This window comes from Sceloporus occidentalis, unplaced genomic scaffold (assembly GCF_023333645.1).
Source record: "Sceloporus occidentalis isolate IW3139 unplaced genomic scaffold, rSceOcc1.0.p SCAF_6, whole genome shotgun sequence".
Taxonomy (NCBI): Eukaryota; Metazoa; Chordata; class Lepidosauria; order Squamata; family Phrynosomatidae; genus Sceloporus; species Sceloporus occidentalis.
Window position 1 is genome coordinate 68318590 of NW_028316986.1, and position 24244 is coordinate 68342833.

General features: G+C 40.8%; 1 protein-coding gene across 5 annotated transcripts in view; it reads left to right on the forward strand.

Annotated features, from left to right (window-relative positions):
- Positions 1–24244, forward strand: part of GALNT2 (polypeptide N-acetylgalactosaminyltransferase 2) — an 87818-nt gene that overhangs the window by 40157 nt on the left and 23417 nt on the right. For all 5 annotated transcript variants that reach the window (XR_016281736.1, XM_089529949.1, XM_089529946.1 and 2 more), the window contains 2 exons: positions 9405–9495; positions 17130–17283. Coding sequence is in view for 4 of the 5 variants with exons in the window: in XM_089529949.1 (XP_089386075.1) it covers positions 9405–9495; positions 17130–17283 (245 nt within the window). In the remaining variant the exon portion in view is untranslated. The remainder of the gene's footprint in view (positions 1–9404; positions 9496–17129; positions 17284–24244) is intronic.

The following is a 24244-nucleotide window of genomic DNA, read 5'->3' on the forward strand; positions in this document are numbered from 1 at the left end:
ATGATATAACAGTTCCAGGGATTTTTGGATTCAGTTGCACTATTTCAAATATTAGAAGTAGTCTTTGAAATATCAGCACTGTAGATATATAGCATAAGCTTTAGAACTTATGGCCTGTTACAGACTGCCAAAATAAAGCTGCTTCGGGTCTCTTTGGAGGTATGCTATTTAAATGATGCATGGGTCCTAAGAGTCCGGAGGTCACGCCAAAGACACACTCCATTCCTAAGCACTGGAGTGCAGCTTTGGTGCAGCTTCTGGATTCTTAGGGTGCATGCATCATTTAAACAGCATAGCTTCAAAGACACTCGAAGCAGCTTTATTTTGGCAATCTGTAACAGGCCAATAATGCAAAACTATCATGCCAGTGTCTTAAGAAAGCTGAGCTTACAATTTCATCTTTTCTTTTCTCCCCTCCATGAACTTCTGCTTTGTGAAGTAATATTGCAACAGAGGTTCTTTTTCATGCTCTCTGTGACTCACACATAGGTTGTGAGGTTGGGCAAGATAAAGTAGTTTTTAAATGTGTGCAGATGGGCTTTGATCTGCCTTTCTATGCTAGATGTTAAGGTTGCTGTTTCCTCAGATGTTCAGGATACTCCCCCCCCCCACACACACACTTAATTAGTAGCATATGATCTTGCATTTTATGTATCTTACTCCAGTCAATGTTCAATACCTGGATTACTCTTGTTCTTCTAATGCAGGGGTAGGCAACCTTTTTGAGCCGGGGGCCGGGTTGCTGTCCCTCAGACAACTGGGGGGCCAAAGCCAGGGGGTGGAGCTTCCACCCTCCAGGGGTGGAGCTGCACATGGGGGTGGGGCTTCCACCCTCTGGGGCGGAGCTGCATGCCAGGGCGGAGCTTCCACTATCCAGGGGCGGAGCCACATGTCAGGGGCGGAGTTTCCACCCTCCGGGGGCGGAGCCGCATAATAATAATAATATTTGCAAGAAGCTACTAGGCAATGCCATAACACAGGAAAAATGCATGCACACTGTCTCAACCCAGAAAAGAGCAAGCAAGTCCATGTGGGGGGATTTTGCAAAGAGAATACTAAAGGATAACAACAATAATAATAGCAATATCTGCAAGAATGGAAGCAACTAGGCAAAGCCACAAAACAGCAAAAAACGCATGCCACTGTCTCAACCCAGAAAAGAGCAAGCAAGTCCATGTGGGGGGATTTTGCAAAGAGAATACCAAAGGATAACAACAACAATAATAATAGCAATATTTGTAAGAATGGAAGCGACTAGGCAAGGCCACAAAACAGCAAAAAATGCATGCCACTGTCTCAAACCACTTTCTTTCTCTCCCTCCCTCCCTCTCACTCCCACCCTCCCACCCTCTCTCTCTCTCTCTCTCTCCTCCCCTCCCTCCCTCCCTCTCTGACCTCTCCCTCCCACCCTTTCTCTCTCTCTCTCTCCTCTCCCTCCCACCCTCTCTCTCTCTCTCCTCTCCCTCCCACCCTTTCTCTCTCTCTCTCTCTCTCTCCTCCCCTCCCTCCCTCTCTTTCCTCTCCCTCCCACCCTTTTTCTCTCTCTCCTCCCCTTCCTCCCTCCCTTCCTCCCTCTCTCTCCTCTCCCTCCCACCCTCCCACCCTTTCTCTCTCTCCTCCCCTCCCGCCCTCTCTCTCCTCTCCCTCCCACCCTCTCTCTCTCTCTCTCTCTCCTCCTCCCCTCCCTCCCTCCCTCCCTCTCTCTCTGCCTCCTCCTCCTTCCCCCCCGCCCCTCCATTTATAGGAGGGAGGAGGGAGGGCGGAGCCAGGAGGGAGGTGGGCGGTGCCCATTGGAAGGCCCGGTGCGGCTCCTGGAGCCCCGATTCAGGGCTTCGGCTGCGGCATCGGGCCTCCCAGAGGCCCGGTGCGGCTCCTGGAGCCCTGTTTCAAGGCTCCGGAGGCCGCAGCGGGCCTCCTAATGGGCGCTGCCATTTTGCCCTTCAAAATGATGGCCGGAGCGGCCGAAATCGGCGGCAATTTCGGCGGCAGGAGGGACCGGGGGCCGGCGGAAAGGCGCCCGCGGGCCGCATCCGGCCCATGGGCCGGAGGTTGCCGACCCCTGTTCTAATGTTTTAAGGGAAACTTCAAAGATGCTGTATAGCCCCTACTGTCCTCACAAAATTCCTATTAACATAGGAATCACAAATCTCCTGGGATCTTTGAATTTGTTCCTTTTTGCTTTCTGGAATGATTACAGAAATAAATTAATCCAGTCAAAATAATTTCTGCACATTTCTTCCAAGTGTAATCTATTTTGCTGGTACTGAATACATATGTATTCAAAATTTCTTGGTAATTTTGGAGAGAGCTAAGCAGAGAAAGACTTGATGTGTTGAATGTTGCTAGTGTACTGATAGACACTGGACTACTAGAGTTGTTTCCTCTTGCTTGTTCTGTCTTTTATATTCACAATGTCCTCACTAGTATTTCACTCCCATTTTTTTTTACTAGATTAGTGCTGGTGTCTGTTTGCTACTAGTTTGGTATCTTATTTTAAGTGTTTCATGTGTGTGTTCAGTATATGTTTGGTATTCCATGTACTATTTAGTCATAAATTGTGGGGAATAGTATTTTTGGATTGTATTATCTTTTTTGTGGGTGATTTGTTGCAATTTTTTTACTTACTCTTTTTCTATGTGCAAATGTCATGATGTTTGGTGCCTGAAAATTACATGAGCTATCCATTTTTATAATTCATTACAAATTGTTTCTTTTTAAAAAGCAAAATACTGGACATTATACAGAGCAATGGCAACAGCTTGAACTACATTATTTTATAGAAGCCAATCTTAAAGTATAATTCACATTCCAAGCAGTCTGGAAAAATTCAGTCATGCAAACCTTAGTAGCCAGCCAGCTGTCTGTATAATTCCTAAGATATGTGATGACTCTCTTTTTAGATGCAAACAATTATAGTGTATGGAGTATTTAACCCTCAATTGAAAATCTTGCTACATTAAGCTTCAGAGTTACAAAAGGAACATTTTTTTGGGTGATGACAGTGACATTGATTTAATCAAGCAGTGATAAGATCAGGGCAACATCAGGAAGTTTGGGATAGGATGGGGTGTTGGAAAAATACAATGGGGGTCTAGCAGAGAGATTGGCTTAACACTTTAGGCTGACAAACCTGTTTAACTTAAAGAGGAAATGCATACGGCAGGGGGTTGGGAAGCAGCAATATTTACAGGCATCAAGTTTACGCATGCCCTCAAGTCTTGTGACCTTTCATGAAAAGTTCACTTAAAGATCATCATGCCCTTTCCAGGTTCATGCCATTATAACAAAATATAACAAATTATTTGTACCCCAAAATAATGCAGGGTGTGGTATACAGAGCACTTTTACTGTATGTTAGTGTTTGAGCTGCTCAACAATTTTATTCTTGGGCTTTTTGGACTGTGGAAAGTTTTTCCATATGCAAACTTTATGTTATACTTAAAAAGATATATTTAAATAATAATTGACTATCTGTGCATGTATGCAAGCTATATTCTGCTGAAAAAATTACACACACCAAAACACACACTATTTACAAGGTGTTTTTAAAATCCTAACACATTGGTGTGCTCTGTTAGTTTTGGTTTAAGAAATGCACCACTATTAACCTGTTATTATTTCAACAATAATGAAACAATCATTTTTAAGATTTAAAAGTAGAAAAATTGGCCCATAGTCTCCCAGATGCCCCCAATACCATTTGGGAATTAACAAGTAAATACAGTCTCTCCTCCCCATATGTGGGGGATCTATTCCGCACACCCCCCCACCCCCCGTGTATGGGGAAAACAGCATATGCTCAAGCCCCATAGAAAATAATGGGGCGCATGCCTGCGGCGGTGCACAGGGTGTGTGGCGTGGGTACGTGCTCTATTATTTCTTCCGGGGCTTGCCTTCCACGTAAGCTCAAAGCCACAGAAGGCAAGCACGCCTATAAGGAGGGCAGACTGTATGAGTCTTTTCACTCCTGAATTTAGCACAATAAAGGCTATAGTTATGCTCTCATTCTCCCAAAATATGATACCTTCAAACTGATTGCTAGCAGCTTCTGCTGGAAGAAAAGCTCAGTGAAATTCATTCTAGGGAAGACTTTTAGTTTTCAACCTCTGTTGAATCAAAATGGTCTTTTCTTCCTTCAAGGGAATGCTTTCTTTTAAAGAAAGGGAATCTTCTGGACAGATATTTCCTGTAATCATGTTACATTAACAATATCAGTTGCAACTATCAGTTTCAATACTGACTGTTATTTACTTATGATTTGGCAATAGTATTGCACACATTTGATTAAAATAATGGTATTTATCATGAATGAGGAATACAGAGAGAACGCGAGAGAGAGCACATCAAGGTCTTCATTTTTTTAATGGAAAGTTATGAGTGCGCTGTCTGCTGTTGGTGTGGAAAGCCAAAATTTGGTAGGATACCCCTTTCCTTTCTTTCTGTTGCCCTCTTTGTACTATAACTTTCTCCCTCTTTCACATACTTTCCTACCTCCATTTGAACGCTTCCCTTCTGTCCATACACCCACCCCAATCCACCACCTCCTGTCCTTCTCCCTGCAGCCCACTTTGTGGTCTCTCCCATTTTGTTGTCATTCCCTCTTCTGTCTTCTTCAGGCACATTCATACAAGCTGATAGGACAAGAATAGAGTGATTTGTGTTTTTTTTTCATTGGCAGCTCATTTTCTTCTTTACTAGACTATGAATATAGTCTACCTTCCTTAGCATGCAAAATGGAAACAAAGCACAGAGCAATCTATTTCTCCTCCTAGTAGTTTGAGGAAAAGAGGCTGGTTACTAGGATCTATGCAGAAGCTGTCGCCAATAGTTCTTATCATAACAATATTGTTTGGAGGCCATCTTGATATTCCACACTGCAACCACATACCACAAGCAACCTGAAATACTATCATTATGAGTAATGTGTGCCTTGGTTTTCCTTCCAATCCCAGATGTTTTAATTCTGGAACAATTAGGAAATAGGACATACAGTGGGCCCTTGATATCTGGTGAGGTTTGGTTCCAGGACCCCCCCCCCAATGGATACCAAAATCCATGGTTGCTCCAGTCCCATTAAATACAGTGGCATAGTGAAATGTTGTCCCTTATATAAAATAGCAAATAAAGATCGGTCTTTTGGAATGTATATATTTTTTGAATATTTTCAAGCCATGGATGCTTGAATCCGTGAATAAAAAAATCCATGGGTACAGAGGGTTGACAGTAATTAGGAAATAGTAAATATTCTAGCTTGATTTAGGATACTGTGTATCATGTTAATTTCAGCACTTTGAAATAAAAAGTATTTACTAGCTTAGTCACTTACTACATAGAAAGTGAAAGAAAATTTGCAGGCAATTTTTTCATCTCTAACTGAAAATCATAACTTCAATCCTGAAGAACCGAATAGTCTTGGAATAAAGCATTTGACATGTTACATCAGCCATTATGTACATTGGCTGACGTAAATATATTTGCTGTACAAGATTGCATGAGAAGGATTATTCTAATTTGCAAGGCTTGTGCGTCATGCTGTCTTTGTCAGTTAATCTAACCACTTACAACTTCCGTTATATTTCTGCTTCAGGCTTGAATTTGCAGAAATTGGCTTCTCTGCTTTGTTTACTAGGGACTATTATTGAGAAACCGTTTGCTTCTGTTACCCCTTTTAACATTTCAAAGTTGTTCCTAGATCTAGAGCACTAATTGCTTTAGCACGTTCTTAAGTCAGTGTCTGTTTTCTTTTTAAAAAGTTTCCTTTTCTATTTCATGACCTTGAAAATTGTTGTATGGTGTCCTTGAGTGTCTTGCTTCCAATCCATTGTGATCATGGTAGAAGAGCAGTCTCTACTTAGTTTTCTTCTTCCCTTTTCCACTTGTGTGTCTCATGGGAAATAACAGCAATTAAAAAAAAAACTGGGCATACTAGCTACATATGGACAATATGGGTCTACACCAGGGATTGATAAAGCATGGTTCCCATGAGTGCCCACCCCAAATTTGGTGATCTGTGGATTTTTTTTAAATCTTCTAAACAGGTTACCACAGATTTCCCAAAACTGGTGTGTTAGCTAAGGCCTTCAAAATGAATACCACAGTAAGATTTTGAACCTAGTCTATCAACTTACCTAAGTTACCTACCATACAAGTACTTTGATTTTCTGTAGTTCGGTGGTAGGCTTGAACTTACACTGATGACCTGATTTTATCCAAAGTTGATATTTACACATAGGTTGTTGATATCTCAGGCAATTTCCATGCAAGTTCCTGACTGATCAGCAGGTGTCAGATTTAAGGGTTCTAGAATGCTATCAGTGCCAAACTCTTGTGTCATTCAATTCACGAATGAAACCATTGTCATCAATCTGGCTTGTAAATTTCCTAGTTTCCTCTAATTTATAAAATGCCTAAATACCCTAAAAAGGCCTTTATACCCTAAAGCCACTTGATCCCTTCTGATCCAGGAAGCTAAACAGGGTCAGCTCTAGTATTTGAATTAGAGACCACCAATGAATACCAAGTGATGTAGGATATATTTCAGAGGAAAGAACTGACAATACCACCTTTGGGGATTCCTTGCCTAAGAAAATCCTATGAAGTTCATTGGATCACTATAAGTTGACTGGCAACTCAAAGGCACAAAAACACACACACACACACACAATGATTTGTGGAGTTGGCTCAAAAGAAAATATGGTTAAAATTAATGAAATAAATAGGATGATTCTCATGCACCTTCAAGTTTACTCTGACTTGTGATAACCCTATCTTTTGGTTTACTTGACAAGTTTTATTCAGAGGACGTTTCTCATTGTCTTCCTCCAAGGTTGACAGAATGTGCCTTGCACAAGGTGGCCCAGTAGGCTTTCATGGCCAAGTGACAACTTGAACTTGGTCTCTCAAAATCCTAGTCCAACATTCAGATCACTACACCATGCTCAATTTTGTTTTATAAATGAGATGTACATTAACAAAATGTAAATTAACAACTTACTATGATAACAGATCATTTCATCTTTATGCTCATATTTGTGTAGTGACTGAGTCTCAACTATATTCAGTTTTGATCCATGTTATGCTTTCAGAAAGAAGGCCTCTTTTTTAAAAAAAGATACAAAAGCTTGTTACTTCTTTGTCAAAATTTATGCCCCATCATTGTATCTTTTGATTAAAGTATTTTGTTGCAAATGTTGGAGCACAGAATTGCAAGGCTATTATTATAAAAGAAACATAGTTTTATTTCCTGTTCCTTCCTCCATGGTACATAAAGCATACTTAGTGGAGAACATATGAATCCAGAAAGTCCCAGGTTCAATTCTTGACATATTTAGAAAAGGCCAGAGAGGATTTCTGTGTGAAATGTGTAGCTGTTGTCAGTCAGTGTAAAAAAATTGGAACTAATAATCTAACTTGGTCTAAGGTAGCTTCTTGTGTTCCAATTATATTATAATCTAACTTTTGGGGGAAAATGTTTCCTTTACTTGGGTGAAAATGAACTTTTATGACTTTTGATTTACTCAGGTCGATTTAACTCATGGTACATAATGAATTTAAGTGTACACCCAAAAACAATGTGTTAGAACAAAAATTCAAGTTTGGAGCCATCAGAATGTGAAAGCATCTTTCACTTTCTCAAATTCTGTGTCTTACACATAGGTTTATTTTAGAAACTTTGGCCCGTTACAGACCACCCAAAAGGGGCGGTTTTGGGCCGCTGCTGTTTGCTCCGTGAGGGAGCCGCAGCAGCCAAACCGTGCGACTCCCTCACGGAACAAAAAAGGAGCGCGCAAATCACGCTCCTTCCAGGAACCCGGAAGAGACGCCACGAGTGCCAAAGCGCGCACCCGCGACGTCTCTTCTGGGTTTGGACGTGCGGACGCAGAGCGTCCACTACGTCAAGATGGCGGCGCCCATCTGTATAAGGCGCCGCTATCTTGACGTATCGGTTACGCGCGAGGGGCAAGGCGCGTCCGGAAGCGCTGCCCCTCGCGCGTAATCGTGGTGCGAGGACGGTGCCTCTTAGGCCCGTCTGTAACGTGCCTTTAATCTCTTGAGGCTCAGCAGAACTGAGCCAAACTTTATGATTGTGGAAAGTGATTATAACCACAGATTAAAACATTAAGGCATGAGTTAAAGTTCATATATGAAAAGAATATCAGGCTAGCCAAGTCCATGGACCAAAACTATTTGATTTTTTAAAAGATATATAATTCTTTATGTTAATTTTCTGAAAATAACTTGAATTGATACTGGTTTTCAAAACAAAAGATTTACAAAGATTAGCTTTAATATGCTGGTAGTTTCTATATACAAGTGGTACAATACACTTATACTAGAGGGGAGAAATTTCAAATACTTTAAAATGTATGAAGCGATAAATCTATTAATTTGAACCATGTTCAAGCACTCAGTATGAAAGAGGTTCTTATGCATGAGTGGAATAAACATCAACATTCACATTGTGCTGTGTCCCCTTGGCCGAAGGGCAATTGGCACCCATCTGAATGGGATCTGTCACAAATAAGGAGAAGGCTCATTCCCTAACATGCATCAAGACACATTAGGATTTCCATAATTTTTTTCATGACTGTGTACCAGAGATCTGAAGGGCAATTTATAGGTTCTCTCTGATAGTGAGAGAAAACACAAAAGGATTTAGATGTCAACATTTTAATACTGCAAGTTTTCCAAAAACTTGTTGTCTCATCTCTTCTGTGGAAAATCAAAATGTTATGATACAGAAAACAACCAGCTCATGTTACAAACCCTGCATCTTAGAATTACTCAAATAGTAAAATTGTTTACTTATTTCTTTCTTGCTGGAAGGGAGGGGTGACTCAGAATTTTCTGGTTTCCATAGAAAACAGAACAAATAACAGATGTGTGATTAAGAAAGTTAACAAGCGATGTTGACCAACTTCCATGCTTCATAGAAAGAACATCATTACAGAACAGTTCAAATTCAGAATTTGATGGGGGGTGGGATGGGAAATGACTTATTCCATATAGGGAACAGCCCCCAATGTTTGTGGTTTGTTTTGTCAGTTTAGGTTTTGATTGCCCAGTCTATACACCTGTAAAATGCAATATTTTTTAGGCTTTTTCATAGTTTTCTAATTAATGACAAAACACCTTTACAATAACATTTTAGGATCTTCTTGGCAAATCTGCTGGATACAAATGGAAAAATGTATCACTTGCATTCCAGCAGATAGTTCAAATGAGTGAATATATGCTCTATTGTTCAGTAATTGTTGCTTGAGATTATCATTTCAGTTTCTATTATAATCATATGATTCCAAAAATGAAAGAGAGCCATTTTCCCCTTGTCAAAGAACCTTTTAAAAGTATGGATTTAATGATAATTTAATGATGGATTTAATGTTGGTTTCTTTTCCCCCCAGGAGGACCCAAATAGTATTTCATTAAACAAAAAAGATCAACGCAATAATAATGGAGATGAGAAGTCACAAAGCATGGAGACCCTACCTCCAGGTATTATTATTATTATTATTATTATTACTATTATTACTATTATTACTACTACTATCACCACACCACCACACACCATGTTTTGTCCAAGATTTAAACTCAAGGCAGCTTACAAATTAAAATGATTGCAATATAGTTAAAACTATACAAAAAGTTGACATTAAAATAGAATTAAACTATCAACAACATTAATACAATTACAAATATATACTTAAAAAGGATATAAACCAATTAATACATTACAATAATATAGCATCCTCTCACACACACTTTCCATAAAAGCCTTGGCTAAATTAATCTCCACCTGCTGGTAGAAGGACAGCACTACCCTTCATGGGGAGGAAGTTCCAGAGCCAAGGGGTAGCGACTTACAAGGCTCTATCTTGTGCACCGAAACAGTGTTTGTTATTTGAATAGTAACTTGCAATGGCACCAAGGATAGAAAAACTCTGGAGATCAGGGTTAGATTCCCCGCTTGGCCATGGAAACCTACTGGATTATTTATTTATATCCCACCTATCTCTCAAAGTTTGGACTCAAAAGTTTTGGTGTCACAAAGTGCTCTGCTGGGAGGGGAAGAAAGTCTTGATTTGTTTCCTTGCAGATTCTGAAGTAGGTCTTTGAATCTTGGCTAGTGCCTTCTTCACAGTGAAATTTATGAGCCCACAGACCTCAGAATCTTTCTTTTAAAACATCTCTAGTCTTTGTTTGGTGGAAAAGAGAGACTTGAAATGGAAGACTTTCTTAAAGGGTCAGAGATATTTTAAAACATCCCATCAACTACAGTATATTTCACATGATATTTCAGAATAAGCACAGCTGCATAATGAAATGGGATTTTTCCTGGATGTTGTGATTGACTGGACTATGCTTGTCTTCATTGCCAGGAGCAATCTCTGGATGATTAGATGCATTACTGATCAGATATTGGGGCCCTGAATGATTCTGAACTAATTGTGACAAACTCTGCCAGTACACATTTTTTGTGGGCGTAGTAGTACAAAAAATAAAAAGTTTGCACTCTAAAATAATAAAGGAAAAATAACTTGTAAGTTGTACTACGATTAGGATCCTGATTTAGAGCTTTACAAAAATGCACACCCCGCACAAATTCTCCTCCTTATTAGGGGATGGCAAAATAGAGAAGAGTATTTTGCTTTGTGTTTTCTAGTAGAGGTGAAGGTAGAATTCTCCATCTGTTTGAGAGTGTGGATTATTTCAATTTTTCCCCCTCAGAAATTTCATATTAGATAATACTAAATGAGATTGTCTCAGATTTTTCTCAAATCAGTATAATAATAATAATAATAATAATAATAATAATAATATTTATTATTTATAAACCGCTTTTCCAAATTTGATCAAAGCGGTGTACAACACAAAACAAAAATGTGAGACAATAAAACAAACCAATAACACACATCATCAATTAAAATTATATTAAAAAGTTTACAAATATTAAAACCCGGAAAAACAAACTAGCTGGATCATCCAATTGCATATCAAGGGGAGAACAGAATGGAATCAAGACACCTGGGGGAAAGCTTGTCGAAAAAGAAAGGTCTTAAGATTCTTCTTAAACATGTCAAGGGAGGAGACAGAGCGGAGCTCGTCAGGAAGGGAGTTCCAGATCTGCGGGGCCAAGGTAGAAAATGCCCTATGTGAAGACGAGGAGTATCTTGTCTTCGGAACCCTCAACAAATGCTTCCTGACCAATCTGAGAGTGTGGGGCGGATTATATGGGGAGAGGCGGTCCTCTAAGTACCCTGGGCCCAAGCCATTTGTATTTTGCAAATATATTGAGATACAACTGTTGTCATCCTCAACCATCATGTTAATGGGGGCAATGTGATTGTAGTCCAATACATCTTGGAGGGCACCAGGTTGAGAAAGGATGAACTGTATTGTGAGTTCACACTGGTACATGAAGCAGTAAGATAAGCTAGGAGACCTAGGAGTAAAATCTAAGATCCAAGCCAACTAATACGATGACGATGATGATACGCCAGCTGCGCCCCTACTTGGACTGGAGGGACCTTGAAACTGTTGTACATGCTCTGGTAACCTCTCGATTGGATTTCTGTAATGCGCTCTACATGGGGCAACCCTTGTACCAAACCCGGAAGCTACAGTTAGTGTAGAATATGGCAGCGAGATTGGTCGCTGGTGGCTCCAGGTCTGACCATATAACACCTATTTTGAAAGATCTTCACTGGCTGCCTATTCGCTTCCAGGCTCAATACAAGGTGTTGGTAATAACCTATAAAGCCCTTAATGGCTTGGGCCCAGGGTACTTGGAGGACCGCCTCTCCCCATATAATCTGCCCCGCACACTCAGGTCGACAGGGATGAAATTGTTGGAGGTCCCCACGACACGCTATGCGAGGACCTTCTATTGTGGCCTCTAAACTTTGGAATAGTCTCCCGGACGAGCTCCGCTCCACCACATCTCTAGTTCTTTTTAAAAAGAACTTGAAGACGTATTTCTTTTCCCAGGCCTTCCCACTGTGAAAAAATCATTTTATCCCTACCCTTTTACTGACGACCCTGGAATTGTACATTTTGATTCCCCCTCTCCATCTGGCCCTTTGCTGCTATGATCTCTATGCTGATTTTAATGCTGTTTTTAATTAGTTTTATTCGAATGTTTTATATTACAATTATACGCCGCTTTGATCATACAAGTTGGAAAAGCGAGTTACAAATATTATTATTATTGTTGTTGTTGTTGTTGTTATTATTATTATTATTATTATTATGGAACAATACAAGACTGGTTCCACAGCTGTGTATAAAACCCCTTATGCTGTTTCTAGACAGCAAACTGGGTGAGAGGATTATTCTGAATTTTTTTGTGGGTTTTTCGGGCTATGTGGCCATGTTCTAGAAGAGTTTCTTTCCTGTTGGTATCGTCAGGATGCACAGGGAAGCCATTGAAATCCACAAACACCTGGACAATTTCAACAGGAAAGAGGAAACTCTTAAAGTAAACAAGGTTTGGCTACCAGTCCTGAAAAATAGCAAGCTAAAGACTCAACAAATGCAAATGAGAAATCTCCCAGCAGACAATGAGTACTATCAAGCAGCAACAGAACAATACACATGCAAATCACTCCTTTCCAGGTCACACAATATATATACCCAGCTCCTTTCCAGACAAGCATTCTCTCTAGAACATGGCCACATAGCCCGAAAAACCCACAAAAAACTATGGATGCCGGCCATGAAAGCCTTCGACTTCACATTCTGAATATTCTCTTTGAGGCTGAAATATATCAGCCATTAAGAAGTGGCCTGGAAAAGAAGTTTGTCAAAAAATTATCTAATTTTTTTAAATGAGGATTGTCAGCCCAGCTTATCTTTATTATAGTTAAGCAGGCTGTATATTAAGTGTGTGTGTGTGTGTGTGTGTAGCATAATTTATGTACATATGGAATGAATATACATCCCCCTCCCAGTAGAAACATCACACTAATATAAAATGTGCTCTCTCTTCAATTTATTCTTTCTGGATAATTGTATGTTAGTGCTTGTTCATTCTGAATTAAAAAGTAAAAAGGTATGTTAATTAGTACTTAATTAAAAGGTGAACTGCAATGCTTCAGTTTAAAAAGTGTATGGTCATAAATTGTGAACACAGTTTAAAGATTTTACTAATACATATGGGCTGCGATGAATTGATTCACAAAGCTGGATATTCATCTTTTTAAGTTAAGTGTCAGGAGGTAAGTTCAGGTTTTTATATCCTGCGTGAGCTGACACTGCTTAATGTAGTGAACTATAATCTTCATGTTTTATTAACAGCAATGAGATCATCAAAAATGTTGTTTAGAGTTTTGAAAGGAAGAGTGTTTACTCTTTAGAAGTGAATGGCTATGCAAAAGCCTACATACTTTACCACTTGTTTGTGGTCTTTAAAGATAAAGCCAGATTATAACAGTGTGATTTCCAGAATTTTTGATCATGCCAAAAGCCTGGCAGATTGCATACAGTTTGAAGCCTTGGGAGCCCAATCTAAGTGCCAAACTGACCAAGTTAGCAGGAGGAAGAGTCATGTATCATAGTTTTCCTAAAGAGCTCTACCAAAAAAAAAAAAAAAAAAAAAATGTTGAAGCTGATATAAATGATATTCCAAAAATTCCATGCTAGTAATTTGATAAGTATGCAAAAGTACCTGATCCTTGCAACTATCAGATATGATTACTAGCAAATGACTTACAGAACACTCAAGGCTGTGAGAACATTGGGATCCTAATGACAAAACACAGAGAGGAGGTGTGTTGCAAGATCTATTTTGAGTGTCTGGAATGAATAGAGAGAGGAATATGGTTTTGCTCTAGAAATACATAAAAAGAACTCTGCACAAGCAGTAGGAGATTCCTGCTGCCTACCCCACCCTGAACTACATCCTTCAGAAAGGCATGAAATATGGTGCATGGACTGCAGTGACAGAAGGTGATTGGCAGGACCACCTTGTGTAGACAAGAGTGCCTCTTGCATGAGACCCTCCCTCCACATTGAAGATCATGCTGGCAAATATGCTTCTTTTCTCTCAGGTGTTTATACTGCTACCTTGCTGACATAAGAAAGTGACTATCAAGAACTGACCCAAATTCTATTTCAAAGGCGGGTTACAAACCGCCACTTGGGACGTCCACAGGATGTCCCATTTTAAAAAAGGGGCATCTCTTCTAGACGCCCCTGGCTCTAATACGGACTCTGTCTGTACAATATGGCGCCGGCCGTTCCACACGGCCGGCACCATCTTTACATATCGGACGCTGTGCATCCAAACGTGTCACAGAGGCGCCGCTTAAAGAAGCTCCATTTTGGAGCTTCTTTTTCGGTCCGTGCGGGAGCCGCGCGGTGTGGCTGCTGCAGCTCCCGCACAGAGCAAACGGCGGCGGTGGCAGACCGCCTCAAAGCGGCGGTTTATAACCCGCCAAAATCTACCAACCTGTATTCAAGGGTAAATCAAAGGTTTTGAGTATCCCTAGGCACAGTGAACCTGGTGTCTTGTGCTTGAAATAGTGTCACTGGATGTAGCTCCCTGTTGAATTAAAATACTGTTACATTCTCACTGTTGTTGACTTCCTATTTGTACAAATGTATAATGAACTCCAAATTCAAATTCTATGTTATCAAAATGGAGAGTTTACATAAAGTGACTACTGTATGCTAAATGAAACATTCTTACAGGAAGCTCTGAAACAGTAACTGAGATTAAATATGTACATTTAATTTTAGGTAAAGCCCATCTATTTCCCAAAACACATGATTGATACTGTGAGTTAATAACAAATGAATAATGAGAGTTTTTAAGAGTTGAAAAAATCAAATATATGGATGTTCTTAAGGTTACAGTGAAGTTCAATGGTGTGGTGTGAACAAAAAATGATGTTTTGGGTATTTTAATTGTTGTTATAGTATTCCTCACTGGCCTTTCAGTGTGAAAGATGGGAGCCATATGAGTTTTAAATAAATAAAAATATCCAGAACAGATTGCGATCCCAATCCCAGGTTGGTTTTCCTACTGACCAACAGTACTTCCATCTTGTTTGGATTAAGGCTCAGTCAGTTCACCCTCATCCTTTAGTGTATCCAGACACCAGTTCAGTACTACCACAGCCTCCTTGGCATCAGTTTGTAAAATCCCAAATTAAATTTAAAAGATATATTTTAAATTTTACCTGTGTTTTTTGAGTGAAATTGATAAGGCAAGGAGTCAAAGAAATTTAGGCAAAATGGAGATTTTTTTTCCAGTGTGATCCAGTCAGGGTGTATTGATATCTGACCATTTTATTCAGTTTTGTGTAACACTTTTTTGCCATTTTCATCTCAATAAACTGTTTTATCTGATTGTTGGATGCCTTGTTGGTTTGTTAGTCTTCCAGTTAGATCCTGTAATATCAGTTCATGCCCGCTGTGTTTAAAAATTTATATTAATGCCTGTTGTTTCAGATCATTTTTATTCACATTATTCCAGATATTTAACAATGTAATTCTAAAAAATTAATTAAATCCCTTGATGAAATTTCATATGTATATAATGGGGAGTGTAAGTAAAATTTCCCTCGTCTGGGAAAAATATATTGGCAGCAAGACTTTCAAATATTGTCCATCTCAAACATTTAATGTTAGGAGTTTATATTATTTAATTGAACAGGTATTTTCCTTCTTTTAGATAGTGAATTGTGTTGTGACATTCTTACATTTGTGATGTGAATTTATTTATTCTTTTATTTACTTATTTTACTCTAGCTTCTTTGGCTTTCTAATTAGGAGGGAAAATAGGGTAAAACACTGAAATTAATAGCTTATAAATGGTTTAAGAATCTGGGACGTAATTTCATACTGCTCTCCTTTAGTCTGATAGAATTTTAGTGCTAGCATAATGCAGAGTCCAAGGTGATCTAGAGGTTTGTAAGAATGAAAACGAAAATGAAAAATATGTTTCTTTAACAATCATAAGTGTATAGCTGAGGTTCAGTTCACCCCCAAATGTGGAAGAAGTCCTTTTTAATTCAGTAGTTCAGATACATTTGAGCTAAAATTAAATATTAAACAGTTTAACCTTACTCATGCTTTATAACCATTCGTGTTGATTCGTTTTTGATGAGAAGGCATTCTCAAGCTCAAATGAGCAATAGATCTGGCATAGTTCTTATCAGAATGCTTTGCTCCACTTGCTTCAGTTCATTAACTTGTAAGGCTAGAGTAGATGAATTTAAGCAGATTAAGCCCCACCAAGAGTCAGATGGATTTAAATCAAAGTATTTCATGTTCAGTGGTTTGTGGATATATCAGCATTAGGCAAAGATGCTATGGCATATATAGAGTGTTCTATAAGGTACTAAAATGGGTGTCAAGGCAGATGTATTTATGCATTTAAAGTTACTGATATGTGTAAAATAAAACCAGCAGCTCGCCTCTGGATTGGAACTGTCACAAGGAGAGAGCCTCCCACTCCCACCACAGTGCTATTGAAAATCTCTTCCAGTGTATTGCTGTGGGGAAGATTGCAGTTGGCTCTGATGCAGGGGTCAGAATCAAGTGGCCCTCCACAGGTTGTTGGATTGCAACTCTCAACAGTCACCACTGTTAGCTGTGCAGGCTGCTAGGACTTATAGCCCCAAAACATTTGGAGGGCCACACGATTCCCATTCCTGCTCTAGTATAAAAAGCAGCTGAAGAGTATGTGACCTCATTAGAACTAAGGTGGTGGAAGAGTTAACCCCCTCCCCCCAATATGCCATGTTGCTGATCCTAATTGAGCTTCACTGCAGCAGCTCTATTAGTTTACAAACTGAATCACATTAAATTCAATAATAGCTTATCCTTCTTTGTTTATCACAAGCAAATATATTATGTTTTAGATCTGTGCACCAGCTGCTCAGTGTGGGCTGAGAACATTAGAATAAAGCTCATAGGGCAGGTTGACTCAAGGGTGGAAATTCTATGCCGAGCTCAAGATACTCACTGTATGACAGGATGCCACTTGAGTGAATTGGAAGGATTTTTTTATTTTTTTACTTTTTAGGATTTGGAAGCTTTGCTATACTTTCTGTAAAGTGATTATTGTATGAAACAGTATTTTTGTGTTTAAATCTTTTAACAGCTGTATTTCTTTTTCTCAGGAAAGGTTAGGTGGCAGGAGTTTGACCAGGAAGCTTATATTGGAGTTACCATGGTCAAAGCTGGTCAAGACCCATATGCTCGTAATAAATTTAATCAAGTGGAGAGTGATAAACTGCGCATGGACAGAAGTGTACAAGATACTAGACATGATCAGTAAGTACCAAATAGCTCTCTAAATAGGTTTCTGTAGCGTATACCCCCTAAACTGAAAAGTGTGCTCTGTGTTAGAAAACAAGCAAGTAAGTAATTTAGTAATATTTAGTAATTTTTGAATTTAGTAATATTTCTTTAGTAATTTAGTAATATTGAATTTAGTAATATTTCTTACATTTTTAATTTTACCTTTTAAAAATCTCATTTTATTGATATGTAGCCAATTGTTGTGTAGTTTTAACTAACCTTGCCAACTCAAAAACCAAAGCCACCGTATATCTCTTGAACATTTTGGCTACTCTTAAAATTGGCTCTGTGGTAATTGTCCATCCACAGTCTATAGATTCAAGAATAAAGCTATGAGAATTTGGGAGAGGGTTGCACAGTAGGAGTGATGCACGGCCTGCTAAATTGTCATGTAACACGTTTTGCTGTACTTACTTGCTGTTTCCTGAAACTAATAAGTATTGATTTCTGAAAGATCTTGAGTATAAGTAAATCATTTGGTGTGATTTTAATCTGAGTTCATGTTAGTACTATCAGCATTTGGGTTCTTTGGCTTATGAGTTTATTGTTGATCTGATGGCATTCACACTATAATACCACTATGGTGGTTTAAGTCCAAAAGTAAAGAAGCAAACATGTTAGCTGGTGGAATTAATAATAATAATATAATAATAAATTTTATCTGTATACCGCTTTTCCAGAAGATCAAAGCAATTTACATAGAATTAAAACCAATTACAGACATATCATAAAATAGATAAAAACCAATAACACAATGTACAATATACAGATATAAAAACAATCATTGAATAGGGTGAGGCAGCGAGTCAATGGGATCAAGTAAATAACTTCATTTTCCAGGGGGGAAGGCTTTACAGAAGAGGAAGGTTTTAAGCCTCTTTTAAAATGTTTCCAGGGGGGTGATCAGATGGAGCTCCTCGGGGAGACTATTCCAGATTTGTGGGGCCGATACTGAGAAGGCCATCTGGGATGTAATAACATATTTAGAAGGTGGAATTTCCAGCAAATTCTTCCCGGTTGTTCTGAGTGTGCAGGGCGGATTATATGGGGAGATGCGGTCCCTCAAGTAACTCGGGCCCAAGCCATGTAGGGCTTTATAGGTAATAACCAACACTTTGTATTGTGCTCGGAAGCGAATAGGCAGCCAGTGCAGATCTTTCAGAATAGGTGTTATATGGTCAAACCTAGATGCACCGGTGACCAATCTGGCTGCCATATTTTGTACTAACTGAAGCTTCTGAGTTTGGTACAAGGGTTGCCCCATGTAGAGCGCATTACAGAAATCTAAGCGAGAGGTTACCAGAGCATGTACCACAGTTTCAAGGTCCCTTTGGCCCAGGTAGGGGTCGCAGTTGGCATATCAACCGAAGTTGATAGCAAGCACTTCTGACCGTTGCATCTACTTGAGATGTCAACTGCAGAGACGAGTCCAGAAGTACTCCTAGACTGCGAACTTCGTCCTTCAGGGGAAGTGTGACCCCATTCAGGACAGGTGGATAAATTTCCTTCCTTGGGCCTGGGGAATCTATTACAAGTACTTCCGTTTTCTCTGGATTCAAACTGAGTTTGTTTTCCCTCATCCAGCCCATTACCGACTCCAGGCAGGCATTCACAGGAGAGACTCCATCCTTAGTCACTGCATCAGTCGGAGGCGCAGAGAAGCATATTTGGGTGTCATCAGCATACTGATAACACCACGCCCCGTGTCTCCAGATGTTCTCTCCCAGCGGTTTCATGTAAATATTAAACAAAGTGGGGGACAAGAAAGCTCCCTGAGGGACACCAGATATCAGTTCCCTCTTAGAGGAGCAAGTGTCCCCCAACTGCACCATCTGGAATCTGCCCAAGAGGTAGGACTGGAACCACTGGAACGCAGTGCCCCCAATACCCAACTCCCTGAGGCGTTCCAGAAGGATACCATGGTCAATGGTATTGAAAGCCACTGAGATGTCCAAGAGCACCAACAAGGTCACACTTCCCCTGTCGATGCCCAGACGGAGATCATCGACTAAAGCGACCATGGCAGTCTCAACTCCATAACCCGCTCTGAAGCCAGTTTGAAATGGGTCCAGATAATCAGTTTCGTCCAAGACAGCTTGGAGTTGGAAGGCAACTGCTCTCTTGATCACCTCACCTAAAAATGGCAGTAGTGAGACCGGCCTATAGTTGTTTCTTATCAGGTGGTCCAGGGAGGGTTTTTTAAGCAATGGTTTAACTGTTGCTAATTTTAAACTAGATGGAAATTTTCCCTCCCTGAATGATGCATTAATTATGCGACACAATGATCGTGTAACCGTATCACCACCCTGGGCAGTCAGCCAAGAAGGACAGGGATTGAGAGAGCACGTCATCTTCCTAACACTTCCAAGAAGCTTGTCCACTTCATTGGTACCAACAAACTCAAAATGATCCAGTTTAATAGAGTCCGCAGAAGCTCTGGACACCTCTCCTATTGTGTCTGATGAAATGCCAGCATCGAGATCAGCCCTTATCCGAGAGATTTTATCTGCGAAGAAGTTGTTAAAGTCGTCACAGCAGGCCTTAGTTGGTTCTAAAATAGGGTTCAGGGCAGGGGAGAGCTGAGTTAGCTCCCTGAACAGCTCTGCTGGACGCGACTCCGCAGATGCAATACGTGCAGCATAGAAAGAATTTTTTGCTGCACCTATTGCCACTCCATAAGACTTCAAAAGAGCCTGATGGAGTGTCTTATCGGACAAGCACCGGTGTCTCCGCCAGCTGCGCTGTAGTCGTTGCGTGGCCCGCTTCATTTCCCTGAGATCTTCCATGTACCAGGGTTTTCTGTTAGAAGTGGGCCGGAAAGGACGCTTAGGAGCGATGCTGTGTACAGCCCTGGAGAGATCATTATCCCAGATGTTAGTCAGGGCATCAACAGAATCGCCATCAGATCCAACCATAAGCCCCTCTAAGGCATTTTGGAACCTTTTGGGTTCCATCAGCCTTCGAGGGTGGACCATTCTAATAGGTCCTCCACCCCCGGGGGGGATTTGGGTAGATGCCTTAAGTCGGACCTCAACCAGGAAATGATCCGTCCATGATAGGGCAGAGGTACTACAAACCTCTGCCCACGGATTGTCCCAATCCGTACTAAAGACGACATCGAGTGTATTACCTGCGCAATGCGTTGGTCCCGAGACTAATTGGGACAGGCCCATGGCCATCATGGAAGCCATGAACTCCCGAGCCGCACCTGTCAGATCTTGTGAGCCGGCCTCGAAAGGGATGTTGAGAACCCCCAGAACAAGAAGTCTGGGAGACTCCAACACCAGTTCCGAGACCAGCTGTGTCAGCTCGGCTAGGGAGTCTGTTAGCGCATGGGGTGGACGATAGACCAACAGAATCCCCAGACTGTCCCTAGCCTTCAGGGTCAGGTAAATACATTCAATGAAGTCTGTTTTCCGGATGGGGTTCCTGGTTAGGGTAAGAGTATTTTTATGGACTAAGGCAACACCTCCCCCCGCCCACATAACCTGGTCTGTTCCTTGACAGCGTACCCGGCTGGGAGAGCCTGTGCCCACACTGCAGTACTCTCAGCCCCCAGTCAGGTCTCAGTAATGCAAGCCAGGTCGCAGTTCTTATCATCCAAAAGATCATAAATAATATGGGTTCTTGATTGACCTGGCATTGCACAGGAGCAGAGACAGGGTCCGTGGCACGATTGGACTGACCCTCGGTTCTTTTGGGTTAGCAGGGTGGATGGAAGGCAGGATAGGTATTAAGCATTGATCCTGCCTTCCCTTATATTGTAATTCCACCCTCCTACCGCTAAATCTCCCCTTGCCCCACACTAAATTTCATCTCATTCTAGATGGAGTTCAAGGAGCAGACCTATGGATGTATTTGTCTGTTTGTGTAGTGTGTTTTGCATTTGTTGTTCTTAAAATAAGATAGTAATTAAAAAAACAGTTCACTTCTAACATATGAGATGGGCAACATCAAATAACTGAGTTGTATCTCTCTCTCCTTCCAAAATTAAAACTTGCCCTATATATGTGCAATATACATATTTCTCCAAATAAGGAGAAACAGAATGGTTACCAGTCAGCAAAGGAGTAAGTCAAGGATGCATTCTGTCACCCAATTTGTTCAACATGTGTGCAGAAAATATCATACACAGAGCAGGCTTAGACTCAGAAACAGGAAGAGTGAAGATTGGAGGAGGAAACTTTAATAACATAAGATACACAGATGACGCCATACTACTAGTAGAAAACAGCAAAGACCTGACACAATTACTAAAGAAAGTCAAATAAGAAAGTGATAAGGCAGGCTTAAGGCTGAATTTTAAGAAGGCAAAAATAATGACCACAGAAGAACTACATGAATTCATCCTAGATAACGATAAAATAGAAATAGTCAAAAAAATTCCCATACTGTGAATTAAACCAGAGTGGGGAATGCAGTCAAAAAGGCTAGGATTAGGAAGGATAGTTATAAAAGAACTATACAAGACCTTAAAGTGCAAAGATGTAACACTGAATGCTAAACTTGGATCATCCAAACCATTGTATTCCTCATCACTGTGTATGGATGTGAGAGCTGGACAATAAAGAAAGCAGACAGAAATAAAATAAACTCATTTGAGGTGTGGTGCTGGAGAAGAGTGCTGAGAATATTGTGAATACCCCCCCTCAAAAAAAAAAAAAAAAAAAAAAAAAACAATTGGGTCCTAGACCAGAATTGCCTGAACTCTCCTTGGGAGCCAGGATGGTGAAATTGAGTTTGTAGTACTTTGGACATCAAGAAGAAGAAAAGACTCGTTAGAAAAGGCAATGATGCTAGGAAAGGTGGAAGGCAGCAAAAAGAGAGGAAGATTGTAAATCAGATGGCTGGACTCGATCCGGGAGGTGATGGGCCTGAGCCTGCAGGACCTGAGCAGAGAGAAAGAGGATAGCAGGTCTTGGACATGTCTTATCCACAAAGTTGCCATGAGTCAAGGTTGACTCTAAAGCAGCTAACAGTAATATGTGCAAAGAGCATGCATTTGTTCATTCATTTTTTTATTTTAAATTGGATCAGATTCCTCAATGTTAAAAATGATTCTCCAGTCAAGCTAAATAGGAAAAGGATATAAATACAAAGACTAAAAGGGAACAATTTAAAATATGCCATACATGATATGAAGTAGGAGGCTCTTTACAAGTTTCATCACAAAATGTGTACCCAGTTGATTCAGTGAATCTCAGGGCTGGAGCAGGCAGGCAGGAAAAAGCAGCTTTATCCTGCTTTTTCTGAAAGTGGGTTGAAAACCTATGTCAAGTTGGGTACTTTTTTTCATCACCTCCCCAACATACATGTGCAACTTCACACAAACATACTGCCTACAACCTCCAACTACCTCCCACATCCTGCCCAGATGCCATTCCAATCACAGAGCCCCCCCCCCCCCCATACTGTCTGGTTTGTGTATGGTGTAATTACATCCATTGGAGTTGTTGCACTTTCATCTCTTTGCTTTGCCGCAGTCCTGCACTGGCACTGGGCTGTTTATATCAGGCGTGAGGATGCGCATTTTCCTCACTAAGCCAGAGTATCCCGGCTTCTACTTGTTTCAGTTTTTAGCCTTAGAGTGCAGCCTCGTTTTTATTTCCACCCGCTTTGGAAGCATGCATTATATAAATGCTCTGCCTTCGAAGCAGGTGGAAGCAGCTTTATTTTGCCTGTCTGTGGGCACCGTACAGACAGGCCAAAATAAAGCTGCTTCGGGTCACTTTGGAGGTATGCTGTTTAAATAATGCACGTGTCATATGAGTCCGAAAGCCACACCAAAGCTATGCTCTAGTTCTTACGACTAGAGTGTGGCTTTGGCATGGCTTCTGGCCACCCTGAGGGTTGTTGTCGGGGCCTCAGAGCACGCATCAGGCAAAGCCGGGGCTGGCTCGGGCTGGGTGGAGACGAACTCGCCCGCTGTCCTGGCTGCCTGACTGTCTGCCATAGTCTCGAGTGGGGAGGGAAGAAGCAGGGAAAGGAGAGAAGCAAGGTGTTTTTTTTAAAGGGAGGGGAAGTAGGGAAGGGAAGGAAGGAAGACAAGCCAGGAGAGTCTGGGGAGAGAAGTCTTGGATCCTGTATCCTTTGCTTGAGAGCAAGCACAAAAGTGTCCTACCAGGAGCTAGGCAGGAAGAAAACTGGGGTTCCCAGGGGTCGCTCCGCCAATCGGGGCGGGGTCAGGCCCCTGGTGCTTAGCTTTTTATCTTTCCCTGCCTACCAGGTGCCACTAGGCGGCGCTACCTGATGTTAAGGAGGCTCAGCTCCTTCTCTGCTGGGAAAGACCAAAGCACAAATTTGTTCATGTGAAACCTCCACTGCAGCCTGAAATGAAACAGGCACAGGTTTTACAGATTTCCCATCTAAGAGAAAACCATGGTGGAGCAGAGCAATATAAAAAAAAAGTGTGTGCTTCTACTTCGTCAGGAAGAGGGTGGAAATAATCTAGTTTCACTTAAAACAAAGCCCTATATGGCTCAGGTCCAGGCTATTTGGCAGACCGTATCTCCCTGCATGAACTGCTCAGGCTCTGAAATCTTCAGGAGAGGTCCTTCTGTCGGTCCCACCACCATCACAAGCACAGTTCATGGGGCTGTGAGAGAGGGCCTTCTCGGTAGCTGCCCCAGACTCTGAAATTCCCTTCCCAGGGAGACCAAAATGGTCCCCTCTTTGTTGTCCTTCTGCCAGAAGGCTAAGACTTTTTGTTCAGACAGGCTTTTAGAGCAGAAAGCTTTTAAAGACTGTCCTGGAGGTGCTGTACTGTTTTAAAGTGTATGGTTTTTAAGTGCTTTTAAAACTGTATTTTATTTTTCAACAAATGATCTATTTTAATATTGTAATGGTTTAATTATGTTTAACTTGTCACTTTTATAGATTTTAAATTGAACTGTGCTTTTAAACTGGAGGTTGCTTTGAGTCCCAGCTTTTTTGG